This window comes from Fukomys damarensis, unplaced genomic scaffold (genome assembly GCF_012274545.1).
Source record: "Fukomys damarensis isolate Sample0158 unplaced genomic scaffold, DMR_v1.0_HiC HiC_scaffold_17, whole genome shotgun sequence".
In the NCBI taxonomy this organism is placed as follows: Eukaryota; Metazoa; Chordata; class Mammalia; order Rodentia; family Bathyergidae; genus Fukomys; species Fukomys damarensis.
In genome coordinates, this window is record NW_022900929.1 from 8,368,864 (window position 1) to 8,395,677 (window position 26,814).

General features: G+C 49.9%; 1 protein-coding gene across 1 annotated transcript in view; it reads left to right on the forward strand.

Moving 5' to 3' along the window:
• Eepd1 (endonuclease/exonuclease/phosphatase family domain containing 1) overlaps positions 1 to 26,814 on the forward strand; it is a 101,463-nt gene that overhangs the window by 64,991 nt on the left and 9,658 nt on the right. The window contains exons 4-6 of the mRNA XM_010640496.3: positions 14,031 to 14,141; positions 17,709 to 17,843; positions 19,395 to 19,533. Of these exons, the coding sequence (XP_010638798.1) occupies positions 14,031 to 14,141; positions 17,709 to 17,843; positions 19,395 to 19,533 (385 nt within the window). The remainder of the gene's footprint in view (positions 1 to 14,030; positions 14,142 to 17,708; positions 17,844 to 19,394; positions 19,534 to 26,814) is intronic.

The window sequence follows — 26,814 nt, forward strand, 5'->3', positions numbered from 1 at the left end:
AAAAAAAAAAAAAAAAAATTGTTGCCCCCAAAACTCATGTTCTTGCTGGTTTATAGGGGTGTAATGCTCATCAGGGGAGCAGTCCACTGATGACCAGTCCAGCTAAATGTGATGTGGGGAGTGGAGCCTGGGGGGTGTGGCATGGTAGGGCTTATCTCCCTCCTCCACTCCTCCCTTTACTCTCTCTGCTTCCTGTCTGCCATGAGGTGAGCAGCCATCCTCCTCCATGACCCTGCTATACTGTCTTGCCTTGGAGCCGGCTGACTGTGGACTGAAACCTCTATAAACCGTGAGCCAAGATTAATTTCTCCTCCTCTCAGTTGTGGGTGTCCAGTATTTGCAAAATGGTGTGATCACCTTCCCAAAATGTCTTCACTCCACCTGGCTCCTTTCTGCTTTGTCAGATATATTCCATTTCCCTGTGTCATAGACCCCACAATACAATTATATGCATATTGTTTGCTTTTTTTTTTTCTTTTGGTGGTGTTGGGGAATGAACCCCAGGGCCTTGTGCATGCTAAGTGAGCATTCTACCCCTGAGCTGTATATCTCCAGCTCCTCCAAATTGCTTTTCAAATCACTTAAGAGAATAAAGGAGAAGAAACATGTCTTTATATTGGCTTTTATACCTACCTTTACCAATACTATTCAATTTTTAAATAAACATTTGAATGGGTCTGTGGTCACTTGTTTTGGTCTTTTAGCAACAGATTCCCTCAGTTTTGGGAAATGTATTTCATCTTTATTTTTGAAATATAGTTCTGGATGTAAAATTCAGCACTTTGAATATGTCATTTTACTACCTCCGGACTCCATTGCTCCTGATGAAAGTTCAGTACTTAATCTTACTGTGAACAAGTGACTTGGCAGCTAGATATCTTCCTGGGGGCAGAAACAGCCATGCTTACCAAATGGGCTGTTACCTGTTGAGCTGCTTCTTCCATCTCCCAAAGCTTGTCCAGCTTTTGCAGCATGGTTTCCTTTTGCTTGAGAAGACTTTTAAGTCATTATATGTGCATAAAGCCCAGCAAAGCAGTTTACATGATTGTGGCAAAGAGAAAATAAGATAGCAAGGTTTTCCAGAAAGACCAAGATCATCATAGTGAGAAAACCTGAAGTTTGATTCTTATTAAATAAGTCACGTTGATCATGAAGTCAAGTTTAGTAAATGTCACTCAGCATTTGCTCCTGTATAGTTTCCTATATAGCATGTGTGACTGTGTATCTGGGTGGGTGCGTGAGTGGGTGGATAGATGGATCAAACGGATGACAAACAGAAAGCCCAAGGTTTCTATAGAAAATTTTGTTTGTTGCTGTGCATCATGGTCAAAATGTTTGGAAAATGCTCTCTTTGTCCATTTGTTGGCCTAGAAGAAGGCGTGTTCTGAGATTTTTCCAGTCCTGGGAGTTCTCTGCTTGCCTCTGAGTACATCCTGGGTACTTCTCCTACCTTGTTAATTACTCAACTTTTAACTTACTTAAATTTTTCAACAGAAAAATTCATTTCTGTCCCTGCAGAACTGTTGCACATAGCCACCTTCTCCTCTAGGCACTCAGACAACCATGGCGACAGGAGTTATATGCAGTCTCCTGTCTTTTTCCATCCACCCTCAAATACTTCTCTTATCAGGAAATGCTAACATTGCATTGGTACTGAGAGAACTTTCAATTGACTGTTTTAGAGACCCCTGAGACATTTCATGAATGGTTCATTCACTCATTTTTTGGAGAACATGACTCTCTATTCAGCCAAGTCTGGGCTAATCTGTCATTTTAAATGAAATAGAAGGGCAAGCCGGTGAAACCATTTTTGTTGAGTTGCTAAACACACTGGTGCCGGATGTTCTCAGCAGATAAAATTATCCTGATTGGGCTGGTCATTAAAGCTTGCTTTGCTAGAAATAATTCAGTGGAGAACTCTGAAAAATTGACATCTATGTATTTAGAACAAATAATTACTATAGCCGATAGAATATTTTTTATTAATTTTCACGAGGCATTGAGATGGAGCATTTGGGCCTTAACAAGATTCCGAACTCCTGGGAAAGCATCCAACCTGGTTTCGGAGGTTTTGATCTATCTGTATAGAAATTCAGGAGGGTGTATTGACACTCCCCCTGAGCAGGACCCACAACCCCCTTCTAGCTCCTGGACTCAGTTTCCCTGTCATATGCCAAATATGCAGCTGCCCACTCCTGCCCAGGTCTTAAGCCTGGCTCCCCACACTTTTGACCATGGAGCACAGACTCATTTTAACAGCCAGAATTAAGTGGGCTGGAAAAAGGAAGCCAAATACAGTCAGACAGTTCCCCATCCCTGAGCTACTGCACACTTGCCAGCCCTTGCGGATTATCAGGCCTAGGCTGTCTACACCAGGGGACAGTCAAGAGCTCTATGTGATGCCCAGAAATGCTGCTGAGCTCCTGAGCATCTTCCCTGTGCGCCTAGCTTTGTGGATCCTGAGTCGTCATGAGCGCCCAGAGCTAAATGCCAGGCTCCCAGCATTCAGTGTAAAGGGCTGGACCCCAAAGAGGAGGAGGAAGTTCTAGGCTTTAGCTCAAATCGCAGCATTTGCAGGAGTTGCTGGCGAGCAGAAACCCTTCCCCCAGGAGACTGTGCAGGAGTTACAGCCCATCTCTGTCAGGTGTGCGGCTGCCCTCTCCACTGGGCTGAAGAGAATAAGTGGTTCCCAATCCGACTGATTGTGCACTTGGTTTCTCCGCCCTCTTGTGCTCATTACGCGCTTAGTGTGGGAGGCTGTATCTGTGCATAGCAGGGAAAGAACAACATGTGTGTTTGTGTTTCACTTCAGAGCGTGGTAGGGGTGTTTTTGATGTTTGGGTGCTTATTTAGTAATAACACATGCAGAATGTTTTATGGAAGAGAAATATATGTTTGTGTATAAAAGGGGGAGGGAGGGGAGAGGAGAATGAGTGTGTGCCTTCTACTTGGATAAAGTTCACACCAATTAATTTGTATTTATGCTGTGGCTGGACAAGTGAATCTTCTAGAAAACTGGAAAATAGGGAAGAAGACTAAAGCACACAGTTTCAATTCGGTCTCATTTCATTTTGTCTTGAGTCCCTGTCTGTACAGTTACCGGAGTAACCCTTCTAAACACAGGAAGGCACCTTTTCCTCCTTATGGAGGCACCTGCTAGAGACTGATTCCAGGACCCCCACCTAGGTACCCATGCCCATGGTTCCCATGCCCCTGGCATAATAACACAGATTTGCGTTTAGTCTATATATATCCTCCACCTACTTTAAATCATCTCTAGGTAACTTCCAATACCTAAGGCAATGTAACTGCTCTGGGTGCTGTTGTTGTTCTGCTTTGTCTATGGAAGAATGACAAGAAAACAAGTCTGTGCGTGCTCAGCCCAGACATGACTTTTTTATCTGAATATTTTATCCTGCACTTGGTTGAATTCACCCATGCATAAGCAGACAGCAAGAATACAGCAAGAGTACCAGGGGAAATTCCTGGGGCATAATGGGTTCAACACAGCCCAGTGAGATGGAACACACATGTAGTCCTAATACTCTAGGAGGCTGAGGCAGGAAGATCATGAGTTCAAGCCCAGCCAGGGCAACTCAGAGATTTAGGGAGATTCTTTCTCAAAAAGGAAAAAGAAAGAAAAGAAAAAAGACTGGGGATAAAGTTCAGCACAGAAGTCCTGGGTTCAATCCCCAGTACTGGAGATAATAATTATAATGGGGTCAGGTGTGGGCCCTGGCTTGGCCGCCTACCCTTCAGGTGGTCTTGAACTCACTGCTGATTCCTCAGCTGCAAGCCAGGATGCCAGCACCTCCCTTGTGAGCCGTACTGTGTGCGGTATAGAAGAAACCTGCCACAACATCCCTGCTTCTTGCTGCCATGTGGGGCCTGCAAGTGTGACCAACTGCAGGACTCCCCAGCCCTCGCTATCCACTAGGAAAGAATAATCAGGTGTATGGGGTCTGCTCCAAATGAAAAAGAACATGTGTAGACTTTCAAGAGTAGGCTCTGGCGTCATGTGACTCCAAATAAAATCAGCCGTTTATCAGTAATGTTTTCACCTGTAGCTCCAAAGTCTTTATCTTTGGGATTATTGCTTCCCATTCAGGCTTTATAAACAACACTTAGAATGGTGAGAGCTGGCATTTTATAACAAAAATGGCATTCAGATCCATTTCCCAGAGGGCTCCTAAGTGCTAATTCTGTTTAATTCTGTTTAATGTTCCTAACTACCTCTGGGTCCTTCAGAGAAACACGTACGGATCACTAGTCCTGGGGGCCCTGCAGCCCAGAATGGGGTGAAGAGTGAAGCAGTCCTCAGAAGACACAGAAAATGTCTGTGTCTGGGCTGAAGGAGTGCGTGTGTGTCCACAGGAAGGGAGGAGGGGAGCTAGGGGAAAGGCCAGCTGTGTGCTCCCCTAAGTCAGAGCTTGGGATGGAAATCCCTAAGTAATCATCAGTCCTTCCCCTCTGTGTCACTTTTCTCTCTCTTCTCATCTTCCTTTTCCCTGTCATTACCTTTATGGTTGCCACTTCCGGTGTTCATAACCTCAGGGGTGGAAATGCTCCCTCTGGCCAGAAGCGCTGCCTGCTGGTTTTGTGGGTGTAGGCAGTGTCTGCTGCCTCCATCCTTCTTACCCATCCCTTAAGCCTATTCTGTTACTACATCAAAAAGGAAGGATGCTTCTGCAAAGGGAAGAGGTGCATCTGGCAGGGTTAGTGTGCTTTGCCTGGAGAAATGTACAGGCTCGGGGCAGATGCCTGCCATGTGACCACACTGCAGTGTTTTAAGCTGCATGACAGGTGTTTCTTGGCTTCCTGCAGTGTTTGGGGCTGAGCACCTCAGTGGGAAACCCCAAGAGAGCTCTGCATCCTCAGCCTTCCTGGCTGGGATGTTTCTCAGGTGATGCAAACCCTCAGGATCTATAGAAATGTGTGTTCCGTGCAGATCATGGCATGGCTGTCCTGATATTTTTGCTCTGATAGGGACTAAGTGTCACGTTGTCTGCAGCTTCCCTTCACACTCCCAGAATAGCTGCAGAATCCTCCCAACTTGCTATTTTCAGACCTGCTTCTCCTTAGAATAATTAATTTCAATCATTACTCACAAGTTTAGTGCCTAGTTGGGAAAGAAATACTTATTTGCCCTAAAACTGTCTGTTTCTTTTTGAGCTTCGAAGAACAAGTATTCTAAGAATGACAGCTCTGAGCCCTGGCTGCCAGGTGTGTGGAGAAGATGGACACACCTGTCCCCAGGGCCAGGCTCCAGCCTCCTATTCTTTCCTGACTGGGGGATCCTGGAAGGACAGGTGACCTAGGGACTGTGGCCCACAAGAGCAACTCATGCACCCAGAATCCTCCATGTCTGTTGAGATGGCCACACAGCTGGTGCTGTTGGGTTCTCACAAGCATGGGATGGAACCAGTCTCCTTGCACCAGACTCTCAGCACCTGCAGTCCCCATCTTCCTGTCCTGGCCTGCAGGGGTTCATTTTAGGGGATGCCCCTCTCCCAGGTGGAGTGTAGCTCAGTGGTAAGCACTTACTGCGCATACAAGAGGCTCTGGGCTCCATCTTCAGCACAACAAAAAGAAAGCAAATCCAAAAAAACACGTTTTAGTAGGAAACAGATTCAAAGTTTGACTCCATGCCATGAGTCTCCAGTCTGTGCTCTGCACCCTGCTGTTAATGGCTGTGACCCCACTTGCACACTCAGGGTGGCAGGATCTTCCCAGAAGAGAAACTGAGTCTCAGAGGTGTTCACTGCTCAGGCACGGACAGTACCAGAGCTGGTGGTGGCCGTCCCCACCAAGTCCTGACTGGGCGGTCCTGGCCTTCCTATCCACCCAGGGACCAACTCCTCCACCAACTCAGGGCCCCATGCACAGCCAAGTCCTAGCAAGCACAGGTTGGCATCAGGACAAATTCTCCAAAGAGCCACTTTATTATGAACAAAGCTAGGGGGAAAAATAAAGGTGAGAATTGTTTGTCTTCAGGTGAGAGAAAAGAAGCTATTTATGAAGACTCTTCTCTTGTGCCAGTCAGAGATATAAAAACAAAAGCAAAAACCCCCAAAAATATGACTTGCCCTTTGATGGTCGGTTTTACGGTCACTCATTCTCCCAGTGCCTGTGTCACCACTGTTCATCATGGTACTTGTGTTAAAACACGGCACAACACAAACGGCCACTGATTTACTTTCAGAAACAAAGAGATTATCATCTTAAGTTCCAATTTAGGACAGTTTTTTAAACATGTGGACGGAATTCATTCTGAGCGTGCAAGGACATAGTGGATGAGACTGTATTGCTGCCTTGTTAGGTGATTTTAGCATGTTTATATGGAATTAAATGAGCCTCACAGAGGGAAAAATCGCATCAACAAACGGCATGCTGGACTGTGCGACCGCCTGCTGGGCATGTGATATGTGACAGTCATGAAGTGATTTTAGGAGAGTTTACAGTCATGCGGTACAGTGTAAATAAAAGCAGAATGCAGGGGTGTGCGCATCTGAAGGAATAGTGTCTTGGTTACTTTTTTATTGCTGGGGCACAGTGCCCAACTTAAAGGATAGAGGCTTATATGGCTCACAGGTGTAGTCCCTGGCCAGCTGCCTTCAAGGTAGAAGTGTCCTAGTGGAAGAGCCTGGCAGAAGAAAGCTGCTCACCCTCTGGCAGCCAGGAAGCAGAGAGAAGGGAGGAGCCAGGGAGGGAGATGCGCCCTTCCTGGTCCTGTCCTCCAGCCACATCCTCCTCCTAGCAGCAAGTCGGCCATGAACTCGTGAGTGTAGGTCCCCTGTGATCCGATCACCTTCCCAACACATGGAGTTTGGGGAGGTTCCACCCAAGATCCGAACCATAACAAATAGATCACTGAAACATTGATCTGATCTGGAAGGAACTCCAGGAAATGTCGGCACTGGTGGACTTTACACATTAAGGTTATACTTACTCTTCTGTTTCTTTGCTTTATAAATTGTTCAGCTGTGTATTAATTTACAGCAGGACAGAAGCCTCCGTCTAAAGAAAAGGAAAGTAAAACAAACAGCCACAAAATGACCATCAAAGTCTTAATTCCCATAGGATTAAGAGTCTTGCTGTCTTAAAACTGGGGGAGAAGAAAGACCCTTGGGAACATAACGAAAGAGAAGAAGCACCTGGGGCCAGTGACCCAGGTGGCAGCATGGTAGTGGCCAGTCCCTGATGAGTGTGTTTGTGCCCTCTGATCCCGACTGGACTTCAGTCTCCTCAAAATCTCCACCTCCCTCTGGCTCACCAGTTGTAACTGACCTGGAAAGTTTCTCAGGAAGGCCCTTCTTTTGCTTTGGCCACCGTCTTGCTCAGTCACTATGACCGGTACCTTTTGGAAGCCTGAGGAAGTGGACCCAGTCACGGGTGACGGAGGACCCACGGGTGCCATTGCCTTGAGCTCTGTGAAAGCAGCTAATTAGGGGCTTGGTCTCTCCGCATGCCAAGTGGAAGTGGTGCCTCCTGCCTCTGAGGGTGCCACCAGGATGAATGTGGTCCTGTGGTTGTCACCTAATAGACACTGGCTCCCTTCCCTCCCCGTCCCTCCTCCCTCAGCTCTTTCTCTCGGAGTCCAGAGCTACCCTGGCTGTGGACTGTTTGCTTCCCGAGTCTCCTTCATGTTGCTGGGTTTACCAGGTTAAACCACCAGGATCATCACCGATTCAAAGGAAGCTCTTCAAATGGGCACTGTAGTAAGGGGCCCTGAGCTGGGCTTGGGGGACACTGAGGAAAGCTGGAGCAGATTCCAAGGTACCTCCTCCAGGGCACTAAGCCTTTGGAAAGGCTACCCAATGCCCCATAGCTATTATCAACTTCTTCCCGGGGCTCAGACTGTGATTCTCATGGGAAGGAGCTGGTATGGAGTGTTGAAGCGATACGAATTCTATACTTCCTCTCCCACTTCCGTCCTGTCCCTCTTTCTCCAACCCTTTCTTCTGCACAGTTTGGGGATAGGAGGTGGCCCTGGATGAGGCCATCCCATCGTTTTACAGATGGGGAAACCAGGACCCAAGAGCTGGCGGTGCACCCAGGGCCCAGAGCTGCTCCCTCCTCTTCTGCTCCCTGCCCAGATAGTGGCGGCTTCGGGGCAGCATGGGGGGGGGCTGTTTTCCCTCCTGGCCCCCAGGCTTCTGTGCATGCATCTAGAGGCAGCACCATGGCAGTCCTATGGCCCAGAGCCCCTTTGCAGCTGGCCCACTCGGGGATGCGCCCTGTGTTTGCATGAGCATGAAGGTGGTTGCACCTCACCCTGGCTCTGTAGGATGCATCTCTTCTCATTAGAGCCCTGAGCCCAGGGCCGGTCTTCTTCTCACCCATTAAGATGAAGAGGGGAACCGGAGGTGGTGGTACAGGTCTATAATCCAGCACTCTGGGAAGCCGAGGCAGGAGGATCACAAGTTTGAGCCCAGCAACACAGTGACCCTGTATCAGAATAAAAACTTTCAAAAGGGCTGGGGCTATAGCTTAGAGGCTTTCGATTCAATTCCTAGTACCACAGCTCAAAAAAGGATTGAGGTTGCGGTGCTGGGTTTAGGTCAAAAGGCCCTGGGTTCCATCTCTGCACCAAAGTGGGGAGGGGACAAGACCCAGGGAGAGAGGCAGCACTGTTGCCAGTTGCTACTGGATTCCCACCCGACCCCTCTGCCCAGGTGTGCATGAGGTTTAGGGCCACTGATCAGCACAAAGGCGCTTGGCTCCTAGCAGAATTGGGAGTGGAAAACGAGTGTATTTCTGCCCCACAGGGATACACCTTTTCAAATGTATGTTAACTGTCCTAGAATTTCTAACTCCATAGTTTCACTATCCTAGAAAAGTGTGTGATGCATGCATTTGTTGTATCCAGAAGGCCAAGCACAGTTACTCGTTGGTTTACACTTATGAGTGATTAGGCCTCAGCATGGCTGGGTTTCCTTGCAGAGTGCATTGGCATCTTCTGTTGACCTTACTCATGCCTTGGCTTCAACCACTGTGTGAAGGGCACTGGTTTCTCACACTGGCTGTAACATTTAGTGCTTGAAGATCCATGCAAGGGTAAACCCTTGCTCACCATTAACATGACTTTGTTTGTTTGTTTTCAGAATTGGGGACCGAAATCAGGGTCTTTTCACTGAGCTACAGCCCCAGTTCTTTTTCAATTTTTCTTTTTGTGGCAAGGTCTCACCGAGTTGCTGGATTGCCTGGGATAGACTTAAACTTCAGATTCTCCTGCCTCAACCTCCATGGGATTTTAGTCCTGTGTCTCCACACTTTCCTCCATTAATGTTTCTTAAAAACAATTCTCTCTGCCTTTGGCCCTATTGTCCTGCATACCATGTGTGATTATAGCAATATGTCTTTATAAGGAAAACCCACATGGGCTTTGTCATCCACCAAAATAGACTGTGTTTTTAGGAGCTTCCACAGAGCACAGAGGAGGAACTGGTGGTGACCATGTGGGAAACTCATTGTCAAAGGGAAGTCACGTCCAGAGTCAGGAAAGCAAGAGAAACACCACTCCAGGGAAGCAATTTCATCTGGGAATTTAAGCCCAGGCCTTCAAAGTGAAAACAGACCAGCCCCACCCTTCCCAGAAGCAGGACAAGGTGGCCATTTGGTGTTTGCTGTTAGATCCTCCCGAGAGCCTGTCTCTGGTTAGCTGGGTGGTCACCACTATGACACACATAGCCCCCAGAGCCCGGCTTTGGTTTGAACTCGACTGGAAAGGGGCTGTGAAGGCCTCTGCTCCTGCTGGAGGCTGGACCTGCCTCTGAGTAAAGTGGAAGCCCTTTTGTATGTTTCTTTCTCAGTCAGATCCAGATGGAGGAATATTCTTTTCAGAACATAGGAGAGGTCAAAGTAAAGAAGAAAGCCCAAAGGTCCATGAGCAAAAAGCAGTTGTTTTCAAGCTTTCTGGCCACTGTCATGGTAGAGATAAGTAGTCATCTACTCCGGGCTGACCCAAGACCCAGAAGTCCTGCAGTCTGGGGTCTCAGCAAGGTCCACTTGTCCTTCCGGACTGAGCAGCTGTAAATGCCAGTAACTTGGGCATCTGTAAGGTTGTGTTTAAGAGATCTGGACTTTGGAGTCCCTGGTTGCTGAGCCCAAGGGTAGTTTAGTGACCAAGAGACCTTTGTCACTTCTCGGTTGCTGGCTGTGTTCATCCACTTTGCATTACTGTGACAAGACACCAAAGATGACACCATTGGAAGAGGAAAGGCCCATTTGAGCTTATGGCTTCAGAGGTACAGGTGTGTGGTTGGTGACCCTGCTGTCGCTGGGCCCTGTGTCGGGGTGGAGCATCACAGCAGAGGAGCTTGGCAGGCGAAACTGCTCGATCTTGGCACCTGGGGAGCAGAGATCAGGAAGGGACCAAGGTCCCAGTGACCCTGGGGCTCCATTCAGCTGTCACACATGTGCCAGTGCACTCGTGATTCTCCTGCCTTATCCTCCCAAGTGGCTTGGATCACAAGTGTGTGTCACAATGCCCACGGTCCACCACTGTACACACAGCAACGAACTTCATTCTGAGGGAGGTGGGCTGTCTGTGAGCCACTGGGGTCTGAGAACAGAGAGTGATGTGAGCTGCCATATTTGGGCTGTGCACGTCAGAATTCCCCAGGAGGCTTTTGAGTGACACAAACCATCCCTGCTGCCCCTGCCTGCTGTCCTTACCTTTCTACCTTGGTGGCCCCTTGAACCTGTGACAGTAGTATTCCTTTCTTCTGTGGATGTGGGTGAAACAGATTTGAGGATCTGCTGGCCTAATTGTGGCACTTAAGGCAGGAGGCTTCTGGGGAAAGGATGGAGGATGGCGTGGGGGGAACGGGTCTAGCCCTGACCAGCTGTCCAGGCAGAGGCCCAGCAACAGCCATGGCAGACCTGGCCCCACCCTCCTGTCACACTTCCTAGCTGGATGACCCTGACCTTACACAAGGGAGGGCCCCACCATCCTGGGCAGCAAGTGGCCCCAGAACAGCTGGGAGAATATCGCCTTCTGGGGCTCTGCGGGGCCTGCAGAGCCAGCGGCACCACCACTCCTGCCCTGGTACAGCTGGCGGGAAGTCCCTCAGGATGACTTCTAAAGTTTCAGGGGCTCAGAAACAACCCTGGGACCTGCAGCAGTGCAGACTGCAGCAGATTGGGGCCCCATGAGGCCCATGCTGCAGTCCATAGACCACTTGTGGAGTAACAAGGACCTGGAATGTTCCCCTTCTTAGCTTGGCTGTGACACTTTAGTGTAAATGTCACTTTGGTTAAAAGACTAGCAGTTCGTTCTCTGGTCCTAGAAATGGAAGAAAATCCCTAGCCCTTGCTTAACTCTGACTGTGAAAATTGGGGCCAAGGCAGCTCTGTAACCACATTTCTGTTGCTTGTCTCCTGAGTTGTTCGCTGTTCCCAGTGACATAAAAAGCACTGGGGAGAGGTCAGAGATAGGTAATCTGCATGGTGGCTTCAAGAGGGAGTCACAGCAAGGCTTCAGATGAGCAGAGTTCAGATGCCCGCCAGGTGAGGGCTTCTAGAGTTCTCTGAGGAGTAAACAGATTTTAAATATAAAATAAAGTATAATGCCTTCCCTCCATCCATGAAACCAGCTCTGCCTTCCATCACATGCAGATAGCCTGGCCCAGCCCAGTCTCTAAGCAGGTCTGGAGCCAGGCCTGAGAATCTCCATTTTAACAAGTACTCAGTAACACTGATCATCCCTACTTTAGTCACAAACATGGTCTCTTAAAGTGACCAGCATGGCCACCTCTGATCTGGGCCACCTCTCTCCCCACAGAGCTGTGTCACCAGGAAGGAGGTAGCTGAGCTGGGTAGCTTTGGGGCCATCAGAGATACACGTCTATGGCCTGGCTGCCTGCAGACTTGAGTCCCTGCCAGGCAGTACCCTCAGGCTGGGACTCCCAGATACCTGGTAGGCTGGTTGCCTGGAAGAGCTTTTTAAACACCGAGCTTCCTTGGTGGGAGCTGGGTCTGTTGCTTTGCTCCTTCCAGCTGTATTGGTTTGAGGTGGAACTGTTAAAGAGGCCATCATAGGGCTGGGGATTTAGCTCAGTGGTTCTGGCGCCTGCCCTGCAAGCACAAGGACCTGAGTTTAATTCCCAGTACCAAAAAAAAAAAAGAGGCCATCATAAACATGATTCTATACTGGGGAAACAGACATGGGCCACGGCTCATATTTGGGGTCTTCCAGATAGAGGTGCAAGCTGATTATGTGGACAAGCAAGTAGGCTTAAAGGTGAGAGATCCTCACAAAAAACAGGCAAGTGGGTGCTCAAAGGTGTATGGAGGGTGTCACTGCAGAGGACAATGCCAGATGTTGTAGAATCTCAAAACCTGGGTCCAAGATAAGTATATTGGCACGTGTCTGTGATCCCAGCACTCTGGGAGCCTGAAGCAGGAGGAGCTTGAGTTTGAGCTCAGCCTGAGCTACTTAGTGATTTAGTGAGAGCCTGTCTCAAAATAAAAAAGGACTGGGATGTAGCTTGGTGTGAAGGCCTAGAGTTCAATCTCCAGAACTGAAAGGAAAAAAATAAAATAAAAAAAAAACTAGGCCCAAATCTGGAGACTCCTCAAAAGAGCTGACTCAGAATGAATTAGAACTAAGACCTGTCATGTAAAGGTACAAGATCCCAATGATGAATGTAACTGTACTGTACCTAAAATGTACAAGCAAGTAGGCTTAAAGGTGAGAGATCCTCACAAAAAACAGGCAAGTGGGTGCTCAAAGGTGTATGGAGGGTGTCACTGCAGAGGACAATGCCAGATGTTGTAGAATCTCAAAACCTGGGTCCAAGATAAGTATATTGGCACGTGTCTGTGATCCCAGCACTCTGGGAGCCTGAAGCAGGAGGAGCTTGAGTTTGAGCTCAGCCTGAGCTACTTAGTGATTTAGTGAGAGCCTGTCTCAAAATAAAAAAGGACTGGGATGTAGCTTGGTGTGAAGGCCTAGAGTTCAATCTCCAGAACTGAAAGGAAAAAAATAAAATAAAAAAAAAACTAGGCCCAAATCTGGAGACTCCTCAAAAGAGCTGACTCAGAATGAATTAGAACTAAGACCTGTCATGTAAAGGTACAAGATCCCTGTGATGAATGTAACTGTACTGTATACCTAAAATGTACCAATAAACTCAATGAGAGAAAAAAAATAATTTAATATTAAAAAAACAGAATGAATTCGAAAAGCTGGCCCATGCACTGCAAAGTTAATAATCTGGTTTTATTTTGTGGTCCTGGGGAATTGAACTCAGGACTTTTGCACTGAGCTATATCCCAGGCCTTTTAAAATTTTTAAATTTCATTTTGAGACAGGGTCTCACTAAGTTGCTTCATTGCCCAGGCCTATCTCAAACTTGCAGTCCTCCTGCCTCAGTTCCCAGAGTGCCAGGAATACAGGCATGCTCCATCACACCCAGCTTGGAGTTGGCAGGTTTTTTTTCTACCTTGTGCTATTTTATTTTGCCTCTTTTTGGTTCCCGGGCCATATTGTGAAACACACAGGAAGGAGCACAAAGTCACACACACCATGACACATAGATGGGCATGTAGCCATCTGTGACAGTATGTGGTTGAAGGTTGAGCTGGAGTCATTTTCTGTTCCTGTGTGCTAAGCTAAGGCCTGAAGAAGAAAGACCCCGTATGGCCCTCTTCTTTCCTTTTGGATTTGACACTGATCAGATGCTCTCGGGCCCTCGAACCATTGGCTTCACAGTATGGACAGGGCTTTGACTGCTCTTTCTGAACCATTTGGGAAAGAAAGCCGCAGTCCCAGCGATTGCGTGGTGTTTTGTAGGTGGACAGCATGTTTTCGTTTGTGCTGCTTACCTCGTCATCTGGATCTTCAGAACCCCCATGTTTGTTTTGCTGTGTTCACTCCTCACTTACTTCTCTTTTGATTGACGGACAGCAGCGGGAAGCCTGCTCTTTGAAAACACAGGCCCGAAGCCCTGCAGCCTCCAGCCCTCGCATGGTGGCTCGAAGCCACGGTATCAGGGACACACACTGACCAGCCTCTGTCTTTGCAGTTCTGTGCGGAGCTGAACCAGCCGGTCCTGCCCAACATCCGCAAGTGGAGGGGTCCCCGGGGATGCTGGCGGTCTCTGGTCGCAGAGAAGCCCTCGAGTCAGCTCCAGAAGGTACTCTTGGCGACACAGCCTCACCTTTGCTTTTATTCTATTTCGCTGGGCTTTCCCCCAGCCCAGTCAAGGGTGTTTCATGTTTTCCACGGCTGGTGTCCTTGGGCAGGTTTGTGTTCCCTCCCCTTTCTCAGTCTCTGCCCTTCCTTTCCAGGGCCCTGGTGCTCGCTTCCTACTAGCTCAGGAGTGGACGGCTGCCCGGATGGAAATGCGAGCTTGGGGTGTTAGGAGCAGGAATCCCATCCAGGGCCAAGACAGCAAAGGGGTGATTCAGTCCTTTGTCCTCGAAATCCCTTTGCTACATTCTATCCACTGTGCACTGCCTGGAAACTTCAGAGTCACCTGAGTTCATCCCTGAAGCATTTACTTTCTCATACCTGAGGCTGTGCACATAGAGGTGCTCTGTTCACATTTCCCCCAGTTCCTGATCCTGGATTTCTGTCAGCAGTGTTGCCCCGTGGAGTGGGGGGACCTCTGCGTACAAACATTTTCATTCTTACACACTGTATTCGAGGTCAGGTTTAGATCCGCATGCTTTGAGACTTTTTGTTTGTTTGTTTGTTTAAAGACTTTTGAGCTGGAGATGTAGCTCAGTGGCAGCACCACAGACATAAAAATAGAACAGGAAGTGGTGGCACATGCCTGTAATCCCAACCCTTGGGAGGCCGAGGCAACAGGATGGCCTCACGGCATCCTGAGCTACATGATGAATTAAAGAGCAGCCTAAACTACCCTGTCTTAATAAAACAAATCAAAAAATGATTGTTACATAATTTTCCTATACATGCAGATGTTATTTTGCATCTGTAGTAGGCTTAATGTGCTTAGAAGCACATGTGAATTGTACTTACATGGTTAACATGTACAACTTGGGCGCTTAAACCACAAATCATAAATGTATACTGGACTAAAGTGTCCAGCCATTCATTATTATGGACAGTATGAAACCCACAGTGATTGTTATTGGCAGCCCCTACTCTTTTACCTCCTCCTGAAAAATGCACACTTAAGTCCCTCTTCTTTGGGCCTGATGCTTTGGCCTGGACTCGGCCCCTCAGTGAACAGGGAGTCAGGCGTGTTCGGGACAGGGTAGAGCAAAGCCAAGCACAGTGCTTCTGGGCCTCACGACTGAGCCCAGGGATGTCCCCACTCAGTCTCACAGAGATGCCAACACCACCTTGATGGTCTGCAAGGAGCACTTGATGTGTGTGGCTGCATGAGGCTTCTCGGGGTGTCAGAGTCATCCATTCAACACACATCCTTTATGCATCCAGCAAATCACTCACACATGGTGACTCACACCAGGTCCTGTGTATTGTGCCAGGTGCACATTGGTGAGAAAACCCTCCCCACCGACCAGCCCCTCTTCCAGGACAGTCATAGCCTGTCGGAGACAGGACAGGTCACCCTGCTCGAGGAGGGGATCAAAGCCATTGGAGAGCAGCATACAGTCACAGCAAGCCAAATTCCAGCCACTCAAACCTCTGTGCCTCAGTTTCTTCCTCTGTATGATGGAGGATAAGCCCTTTCCTAGCAGCAGGATTTAAGAACACAGCGAACAAGCAGCACTGGCGTGTGTCAGCGCAATGCAGGCTGGGTGGGATGTGCAAGTGTGGGACTGAACAGTCTGTCCCCATCAGCTGCAGCTGCACCCAGGCCCAGCCAGTCGTCACCATAAAGTCTGGCCATGTCTGAATTTTAAATATGGAAGGATGTGCTACTCAGCTTTTCTATCCTTGGGACACAGCATCCAACACCCACAACCTAAAAGAGGAGAGGTTTAGTCTAGCTCTGGCTCACAGTTTCAGGGGATTCAGTCCATGATCAGCTGACCCTACACAGGAACATCATGGTGGAAGGGTATGGTGGAGCAATGCTGCTTAGTTCATGGTGGCCCGGAACAGAGCAGGCGAACCGTGGCAGAGAGGAAGGGCCAGGGACTATACAGAGTATCTAAGGTCACACTTCCATTACTACCCCCCAGACATACCCAGAAGTATGCTCTATTAATCTGCTGGGCATTTCTTCATCCAATGACACTGACATATCAGGATGAATGGTCACAACCAGTAATCAAAATGATGTGTTAAAACACTGTGAATCAAATAATCCACCTGCAGGTCAGGAATATTCAGTATGTGTACTGCACAAGAAAGCACAAGCCCTGCTTCCCAACCCTAACCTCAGGTCCCTAAGTCCTCTGGTCCCTTCTCTGGCCCCTTCACTGGCCCCCACACCACAGCCTGAGGCAGTTTGCACAGAAGAAAGCTGAGACTTGGGAGACCTTGGAAGAAGTGATTTTCCCCACAGCACCCCCTGCATGGAGGGGCAGAGCCTATGAGCCATCTCCTGGGCGAACTGCTCTTGACCTTGACATCCTGAGTCTGAGTTGCTGAAGGCCCCATGTGGGTCACAAACCAGTGACAGAAGGAGCAATATGCACAGAAGAGGGGGGATAGGCAAGGCCCTGGGGCCGCTGGGGACATACGAGCAGGCATAACGGGGCTGTGAGAAGGAAGGTGGCATCAGGGAGCCAGGACTGTTTTCAGGCAGAAGATGTTGTGAGCCCTGTGCAGGGAAGGTGGCCCTGGCACTGCTGCATGGAACACGGACAGAGGAGAGGTGCAGACAGAGCTGACGGAGCGCTGCTGACCTCACCGTGCCTAGGACACTGAGGCGTAGACAGGATGGGTGGCTCCTGGCTCCCTGACACAGAGGATCCAAGATCAGGGTCTGTGACTCCACCCAGTGCTTCTGCCCACAGGGAGCACAGAAGCTTCAGCCTGAGCTGAGCCAGAGACTCAGGGGTAGCTGCCCAGGAGGATGCTTGTGTGAGGCCACTTCCACCCCTGCAACTTGGCAGAGCTCTGAGCAGCGCTGTGGGCCTGTGTGATGGTGTGTGGCCTTCCGTGCAGACGTGTGCGGCTTGCCCAGGCCGCAGGTGCAGGGAAAAAGAAGCCACTCCATCCTGAATCTCCAGTCAGTGGCAGAAGCAGGTGGCTTAAGAGCATTCTGCAGACCTCAGGGATGAGGGGTCCCCTCAAGACTGCCCTCAGTAACCCGGAGTCTGTGTCCCTATGGCCCTCAGGGCCTGTGACCCAGGCTTCAGCCCATCCACCTGCAGAGCCCTCAGCCTGTTCCTGAGCACAGGGCGGTGAACCCCACCCAGATTCCTCTATCCAGCAGCTTCAGACTGAGCCACCTCTAGGTGCCAGGCCCCGCGCACTGTGACCAGCAGCTCATCTGCAAGTTACCCCGCCCCACACAGGCTCCTGAATGATTCTCAGTGTGGCCCTTACAGCTGCAGGGCTTTTGGGAAGTTACTCAGCCTCTCTGGGCACCTGTGTCCTCACCTAACAAAGGGGTCACAAGCTGCTACCTTGTGGCATGAGATGACCCCCAGGATAATGAGATGACTATGCCCAATCAGAGGGAAGAGCCTGGCCATATGGGGTGCTTTGAGGAATGATCTTGGGAAATGTGAGCCCCTACCACCTTTCCCTTTGCTCCAGGCCACACTTTGCGGAACTCGCACCCAGCATCCACTCTGTCTCCTTCTCGCTGCAGGGCGCTAGGTACTCGGGATTCCTGTGGGACACAGCAGCTGGTGTGGAGCTGCGAGATGCTGCCTGGCAGGAGAGCTCGCCCAGCAATGGACACGGGAGGCCTCTGGCACCCAGCCCGCACCTCGCCAAGTTCAAGGTACCTGTGCCACAGGTCACCTGTGTTGGGGGCCACAAGCCGCAGTGCCCCTTCACCCCAGGGCTGCAGGGCAGTGGGGCGGGGGGGTGTGCACTGGGGTGTCCACTGTGGAACCTGCTGACGCTTCTGTGCCCCAGCCTGTAATCTCCACCAGGTGCTGTCTGTACACTCACACTCAAGGACCTGCTGGGGGAGTCAGCCCAGGTCATCTTTAAAACCTCCCAACATCATGCTGGGCCCCTTTTTATGTCAAGTGACTTTGGCCAAGAACAGCTACAGCAGCAGTTAGACTAGATAGTGTCACTGCAAAGCAAGCTGGCTTTTAAAGATGAACATGGTGATGCACAGCTATAATTCCAGCACTCTGGGTGGCTGAGGCAGAAAGATGACGAATTTGAGTCCAGCCATGGGCAACTGGGCAAATCAACAAGGCCTTGTCTCTAAATAAAATAATTTAAAAAGGGCTGGGCATGCAGCTCAGTATATAGGCCTTGGGTCCAATCTCCAGTACTGCCAAGGAAAAAAAAAAAGCTCTTTTTAATGAGAAAGTACTATGGTGTCACCTGTGGTGGTCCAGTTCCTCTCAAGAAATCCCCTAGCCAGGCCAGGGATTTAGCTCATTGGTGCTGCCACCTGCCTCAGAAGCACAGGGTTCCAAGTTCAATCCCTGGTACCTAAAAAAAAGTCCCCTAGCCAGCACTTGGCCTCCATGCCTCAGGTCACATGTAGGGTCTGGTACAGGGACAGGGCTTGGTTGGCAAACTTAGCCAAAAGATACATTGCTTGCCTAGCATGTGTGAGGCTCTGCATTCCATCCCCAGTAATGCAAAAAGAAAAGAGAGAGAGAGAGAGATGAGAAGGAATACAGTGTGTCTGGCCCTTGCCTCTGCCCAGCCCCAAGGTAGTTCCCCTGACGGGCAGGGCCACAGCGGCAGAGCTGTGCACCTGGTGGTGTCAAACCAGGGCCACGTCTGCTGGACAAGCCTGCCCTCTGCTGCCTGGGGCCCCCATCCTTCCTTTCTCAGCAGTGTTTACTTTTGGTTTTCATGACAACCAAAGGCCTAACCCCCGCAAAGCAGCCAAGCGGGGCCTCATGATGTCTGCCTAGGTGTGGCCTGCAGAACGCCCTGATGCTGCCCAGCTGTGATCGGGGTTAATCGGGACAGGCTGGGCTTCAGGGAGACAGGAACCCCCAGTGGTGGGATGTGTGTGCACTGTAGTGGAGTCTTGCTAACATCGCCTACCACAAACACCTCTTTCTACCATGTGTGGTTGCTTAGAAGGGAAGGAAGTAAATCAAACCCTGCCACGTGCATCTCTGACCAGCTTTGCAGGTCTTGGCAGGTGGGTTTCTGGTACAGCACAGGTCCTATCTGTGCGGGTCTTGTGCCCAGGGGACGGAAGCTGAAGCTCTTGCCTGTCTCCTGGGTGGTGCCAGCTGCGTCTGCCGTGGTCCACTGTGTACACTAAGCCATCTCTGGGCTGCATATGGCCTCTCGGAAAGCAGCAGTGTGTGAGCCCCTCCCTGTTGCTCTGTCTCCCGCTGCCCAGGTGGGAAGTAACGAAGTGACCCTCGTGAACCTTCACCTGGCCACCCTGAGCCTCCTAGCCACAGAGAACCCCAGCAGGAATTCCAGTGATGGCCACCGACTGGCGAGCTTGGCACAGACGCTGCAGGGAACCCTGAAAGGTAGGGTGGGGTCCTTCTCCGAGGCCCAGCCATGCTTCTGCAGGGTGGGCAGCTCAGGGTCCTCCAGGCCACCTTGGGCCACCGAGGCCAGGTATGTCAGCAGAGCAAGCCGTGGGGACTGGGACAGTCACACACCTGCCCCTCCCAGGGCCCGCTGCCCCCTGCATGGTCTGCTCTCAGGACATCACATGTGGATTCCATGGCGGTGGCTTCATGCCTTCTCTGCCTTTTCTGAATGCAAAGAATTAGAGGACAAATATAAGTGATGAGCCCTTCTCTGTGACGACTCGTCCTGGTCCCACTCCAGTGGGCTGCCTTCAGATGCTCACGTTCTCTTGTGAAAGAGAGACAGGAGGTGACATGAAGGTGTGTTCCTGTTAGCAACCGAGTTGTCCCTTCTGGGATGCGGTCTTAATCTCAGCCCCTTAGGTTGCTGTCAAGCTCAAACCCCCAACCCACTTCAGGCCCATCTGCTGGGCAGTCAGGAGGACACAGAGAGAAGCACCAAGCATTTGGCGGATCAAGCTGACTTTAAAACACCAGCAGAATTAGAATACTAGCTGGAGGCTGAGGCAGGAAGATCGCAAGTTCCAGCCCAGCCTGGGCAATTTAGCAACCATTTGAGACCTTGTCTCAAAATAAAGAAATGCTAAGGACATAGATTAGTGTGAAGGGCCTGGGTTCAGTCTCCAGTGCAGCAAACGAAACAAAACAGATAACCCGGTCCAAAAAATGGGCAAATGAATGGAGCAGACCCTTCTCAAAGGAAAGAGTACAAATGGCTAATATATTTTTAAGTGTTTAACATTTTTAGCTAGTAAGGAAATGCAAATCAAAACCACATTGAGATTCCATGTCACCCAAGACAGAAAGGCTATCAGCAAGAATACAGAACAAAACAGGAGCTGGTATGGAGGTGCATGCATGTGGTCCCAGCACCCTGGGAGGCTCAGCAGGAAGACTGTAAATTCAAGCCCAGCCTGGACAGTCTAGCAGCTTAGCAAGACCCTTTCTCAAAATAAAACTTTAGAATGAGGGGCTGGGGTTGGGTGTGGTAGTGTACAGCTGTATTTCCCCACTCAGGAGGCCGAGGCAGGAGGATCATTGCAAGTTTGAGGCCAGCTTGGGCTAGTGAGTTCAAGGCCAGCCTGAATTACATAGAGCAACCCTGTCTCCAAACAAACAAGCAAAAATAAAAAAGAGCTGGGGATGTAGCTTAGTGCAAAGATCCTGGGTTCAATCCCCAGTACTACCCCCCTACACACACACAAATGAAAAGAGCAGGACCTTGTGGAGAAAAGTGGAATCTTCCTAAGCTCTGTCCCACGGACCCAGGTTTCTGTGCTGGGTGTCAGAAGGAGAGCTGGCAGACCATAAGGACAGTGAGGTTGCGGGTGGGACGTGGTCTCCCAGAGCCACCGCTTTCTCCAGTTGAGGCTTCACGGATGAAGAGCCCTGGAATTCTCTTCTGCACCCGAGTCTTCACTGTGCTTTTTAGCCTCCTAAGATGTCTCCCTGCTACACTGCACATTCACACTGGGAGATTCAGAACAGATTCGGCTACAAAAGTATTCCAGTTCAACTATGAGCTTATATTTTTTAAAGTGTTTGTTGTAGTAATAGACACATGACCTGAAATGTACCCGTGTAATCATTTTTAAATGTGTGGTGTGGTGGTATTAAGTCCATTTACACTGGTGAGCACCCGTCACCACTATCCATCTCCAGAACCCTCCTGTTGTCCCCAGCTGGAACTCTGGGCCCCTGAACACTAACTCCCCATTCCTCCCACTTCCTGTTGCTCCTGGCAACCACCATCCTATTCCATGGACGGGACCACATTGTTCACAGAGGGGTCAGTTGTACAGGACTTGTCCTTTTGGGTTTGGATTATTTCATTTGCCATAATAGGAGGTGTGATTAAAAAACACAGTGAAGGTTTAAAAATTTTCATCACAGTAAAAAACACACTGCCATGAATCCCCCTCGCTTTGAACACCATTCCTGCCGCTTCCTGAAGCAGTTCTGAAAGTCCTTTTGTGAATATCTGTAGTTAATTACACTGTTGCCTGCCTGATGTCCTAAACTGATTGAGAATGTTTCCCTTTCGTGATAATTTTGGCTTCGGGGAAGGGCCAGAAATCATACAGTGCCAGATCCGGTGAATAAGGCAGATGAGGACACACTGTAATGTTTTTAGGGGGCTGCTTTTCCTTTGGAGGTACTCAGCAGCAACATTCACTGTAGTTTTGATCCCACCTTATAAAGACGCTCATGAAAGAGGACTTCCAGAACTGCTTCAGAAAGTGGCCAGAACCAAGATAAGTGTGTTGGAGGCAGGGTACCTTAATGAGATTAATAGCAGTGTGTCTTTTGCCATAATAAATTTTTAAATTTAGACACATTCTATATGTTTTGACCAGTCCTGTATCTTTATGGATCATCCACGGTGCAGTGTGTATTAGAACTCCTGTCCCCTCTTGAGGGTGAATAGCATTCCACTGTCCGTATGGACAGTGTCTTCCTGTTCACCAGCTCATCTGTTGCTGGCACCTAGACTGCACCCCCTTGGGGCTCTTGAGAAGAGTACTGCAGGAACACAATGTTCTATAAAAAAGTTTTAGTCTTCACGGTTAAAAAAAAAAAAAAAAAAGTTGCTGAGATGCCCCATCTAGGAAGTAGCTGTGTTAACCCATGGTCACTGTGTCACCTGTTACAATAGATGACTTGAGCCAGCTGTGGAGGCGCACACCTTTAATCCCAACTACTCTGTGACGCTGAGACAGAAGGATCACAGGTTTGAACCCAGAGACCCCGTCTCAAAATAAGACATGAAAAGGGCTGGGTGTGTAGCCTAGTGGTAGAGCACCCCTGGGTTCCATCCCCAGCACCATGGAAAACAAAAACAAAAAACACAAAGATCTGGTAGCTTTTCACACCGATGGCAGTTTGCTGCTTACACTCTGAGCTCCTTTTCCCTCGGACACAGAAAGGAAAGCTCACAGCTCCTCTAGGCCTCAAGCCATCCATCAGCCTTCTTCCCCTGGTACCCAGGGAGTGGTCAGGTTTTCGTCAGAAGCCTCAGCACGTACTTTGCCAAACTGCCAAGAAAATGTTGACCCAGCTCACTCGGCCTTGATGCATCCGGTTGGGGACAGTGACCTGTGTTCCGTGTGCCCTGCCTGTAACTCACAGCCAATTCATTGTTAACAGTGACCCTCCGGCCAGGGATGCAGGAAGTACCAGCAACTGCCTGGGTATATAGCCAGGCAGAATCGATTGGTAGAGGATAGGACGCCTTCTTCCCACCGTGCCAGCAGCAGCCACGTTCTTCACAGCCTTGCTGCCTTCACCAGGACTGTGAGGCCGAGGGTTGCTGTGTCCTCAGTGGGATTTTCTGCTTTCAAATCTGAGCAGGGCTTGAGGGCAGTAGGGCTTGAGGACAGGACTGCCCTTTGGGAACTTGGGAAGCAGGGTCTGGAGCGGTGCCTGGCACCTGGAGGGTGGTCCTTCAGGTGGGACTCACCTTGGGGGCAGCACTGGTACTGGGAAAGGCCAAGGGTCTCTCAGGAAGTGGGCATGAGTCCTCCACTTCCAGGATCTGAGGGAACAAGCAACCGAGTGCCTATCCCACACCTCCCCTGCAGGCGGAGTCCCGGAGGAGAATCTGGGCTTCTAGACACCTGCAGATGCTCAGAGCGAAGACCACCCACATAGGTGGGCATAATGGTGACATGCCTGTCATCCCAGCACTCAGAAGGCTGAGGCAGGAGGACTGCAAGTTCCAGCCCAGCAACTTGGCAAGACCCTGTCTCAAAAACAATGATAAAACGGGGCCTCAGGTTCAGTCATCAGTACTGAAAAAACAGTTTCCTTTGTGCCTTCAGTGATGCAGATATCCAGTGGGCAGAATATGGCCTTAAGATACCCAAACAAACCCATCACAGACAAGAAATCTGAGTTGTCCTGCAGTCCCTCTGGGCTGGCTGCCTGGACACCTGCACTGTCTCCTGCTTCTCAGAGCTGCCTTGTTCAGGTCCACAGTCACAGGATGCACTGTCCAGAAGTGGCCAGCCCAGTACCCGGTTGTGTGGTCACCCATATGGCTCCCAGGCAGCCTTCCTGCTGGACGCTACCACTGGGCCCTGAGGTGATCTGACCTTGGCCAGCATGCATGCCACAGGGAAGCTGCTGGAGCCTCATCCAGACCGTCCTGAGCTCTAGGAGGCGCCATCTGCAGCGCGTGCCTGCCCTCTTCTGGTCACTGCTGTCGTTTTACTTTGCTTCAATTTCCCTCTTGCCCTCCCTGAAACAGTCAGGCCAAGGAGAAAGACTGGCTAAGGGTCTCAGTTGGTGTTTGCTTCTTCGTTTCTTTGTTTAAGTACTAGGGATTGAACTCAGGGCCTTTGCAATGAGCTATATCCCCACCCCTTTATTTTGTTTTTATTTGATTTGGTTTGGTATTTTTGAGAGAGGGTCTTGTTATGTATTCCAGGCTGGCCTCAAATTCACTGTGTAGCTCAGGCTGGCCTCGAACTTGCAGCAACCCTCCAGCCTCAGCCTCCTGAGTGCTGGGATTACAAGTGTGCACCACCATGCCTGGCCCCTTTTTATCTTGAAACATGGTCTTGCTAAGTTGTCCGGGCTGTCCTCAAACTTACAGCAATCCTCCAGACTCAGCTTCCCAGATTTCTGGGATTACAGGCGTGCAGTACCATACATGACTGTCGTGGATAACACTGACAATTTTTCCTATGAACTGCTTTCCTAAAAGCTTCCTTCCCAAGGTGTTTGTGAGGAAGGGTTGCCCTGTGGGGTCATGGTCTTCCCCGCATGACCTCCCTAGGAGAAGGGCCAGGCGGAGCAGTGGGAATCCTCCAGAGCCTGGCTGGGCTCCATTGTTCTTTCAGAATTCCTCCTCCCTTTGTTGGAAAATGCTAACTGCTCTGCTTCCGGTGCGGATAACTGGCTGTGGGGGAAATGCTTAGAATACTTCAAAGGGAAAACCTTTCCACTCTGGCCTGATCCCACTGTGTCCTCCGCACTTAGACACAAATAGTTCACGTCTGGACAAAACTATGGGAAAGGGGTTCTATGCCTTGTTTTCTGGACCTGAGGCCTTGCCTAAACCAATGAACTGAGGGGACAGAGCGAGCTCGCATCTCAAGTCACCACACTGTTTCCTCTTAGACCTGAGCCAAGAACTGCTTTCTAGGTCTACCGCTGTGGTCTCAGAACCCTGTGGCCACTCTTCCTCCGTGTTCCTGTCGATAAATAGTAAGGTGAGGAATCCAAGGAAAGGAGACAGAAGTATCACTCCTCTCGAGAACAAGATCACCCCTTTTGTTATGTTTCAAGTTTAAAAAAAGAAAACAGCTCCAGTAAACAAATGATGAGAACTGGAAAATTGAGGAAAAAAACGGAAGGGGCACACAGATTGGGGAGGGAACGCAGACGCGGGCACTTGTCGATGAGGAAAACCAGATTCTGATCTGATAGCCAGCCAGGCAATGAGTCAGGCATCCACAGAGTTGGAAATGAAAGACGAAGATACAGTGGATGTGTCCCAGCTGCAGAAAAGGGAATCCGTGAGAACTTTGCTCCAGAATGCTGATCTTACAGACCAGTAATACATTCTCCACTAGAAAATCGCAGTTTTGTTCTACCATAGCCGGAGCACTAGAGCACGGTTTTCTCTCTTCTCTCATTTTTCTTTCTCTGTTCCTGTATTGTACATAAAGTATCTAGTGTATGCGCACAAGCATATTAGCACATTGCACTTTTTTTTTTTTGGTTGAACCAGAACCTTGCATTTGTGAGGCAGGCAGCAGCACCACTGAGTTAAATCCCTGGCCCCCAGCAGTATGCTTTGATTGACATCAAATGGAAATGGCACAGGGACAATACTGGCACAATAAGCCCCTTTCTACGTGAGTGGCATACTCATTCAGCTCTGATCTTTATACCAGTAAGTTATTTTGCTCTCACTGTTTCGACACAAAAGACAACGTAACAATCCTTGCATACCTTATTTAATGTTTTTCATTTATCATTGTAAGACCAAGGACAATTTTATGACTTTTTTGTATGTAGCGGTTGCATATAGGGAAGTCTATCTTTAAGAAGGAGTATATTACTCTTTCAAAAAAGAATCCAGGTTGTTTCCCCTTTAAGTTATCTTGTTGTTTAATTAAGATTCTTGTTTGAAGGTGGGGGGGAATAGAATGGAAAGAAAAGATTCATCATAAAAAAATAAAAATACTGAGAAATATGGTGATAAAATGACAAAATTGGGACAGGCATGGTGACACATAGTTATAATCCCAGCACTTGGGAGGCTGAGGCAGGAAGATTGTGAGTTCAAGGCCAGCCTGGACTACAAAGTGAGAGATTAAAGAGGGAAAGAAATGAAGAAGCCTATAAAACATTATTACAGAGCCATCGCTCAAGCGCCGGGAGGTAGGCCGGGCGATCCACTGCAGAAAGGAGAACCACACCTGCTCCCGACCCAGCAGCCATCGCTCAAGAGCCGGGAGGTAGGCCGGGCAATCCACCTTGGGAAGGAGAACCACGCCTGCTCCCGACCCAGCAGCCATCGCTCAAGAGCCGGGAGGTAGGCCGGGCCCGACCCACTGCAGGAAGGAGAACCACGCCTGCTACCCGACCCAGCAGCCATCGCTCAAGCGCCGGGAAGGTAGGCCGGGCCCAATCCACCGCAGGAAGGAGAACCACGCCTGCTCCCGACCCAGCAGCCATCGCTCAAGCGCCGGGAAGGTAGGCCGGGCCCAATCCACCGCAGGAAGGAGAACCACGCCTGCTCCCGACCCAGCAGCCATTGCTCAAGCGCCGGGAAGGTGGGCCGGGCCCAATCCACCGCGGGAAGGAGAACCACGCCTGCTCCTGACCCAGCAGCCATCGCTCAAGCGCCGGGAAGGTAGCCACGCGGGCGCCCCTGAACCCCCCATAATCCCCCCCAGTGGAGAACCACGCCTGCTCCCGACCCAGCAGCCATCGCTCAAGCGCCGGGAAGGTAGGCCGGGCCAGATCCACCGCAGGAAGAAGAACCACGCCTGCTCCCGACCCAGCAGCCATCGCTCAAGCGCCGGGAGGTAGGCCGGGCAATCCACCTCGGGAAGGATAACCATGCTTGCTCCCGACCCAGCAGCCATTGCTCAAGCACTGGGAAGGTAGGCCGGCCCGATCCACCGCGGGAAGGAGAACCACGCCTGCTCCCGACCCAGCAGCCATTGCTCAAGCACCGGGAGGTAGGCCGGGCAATCC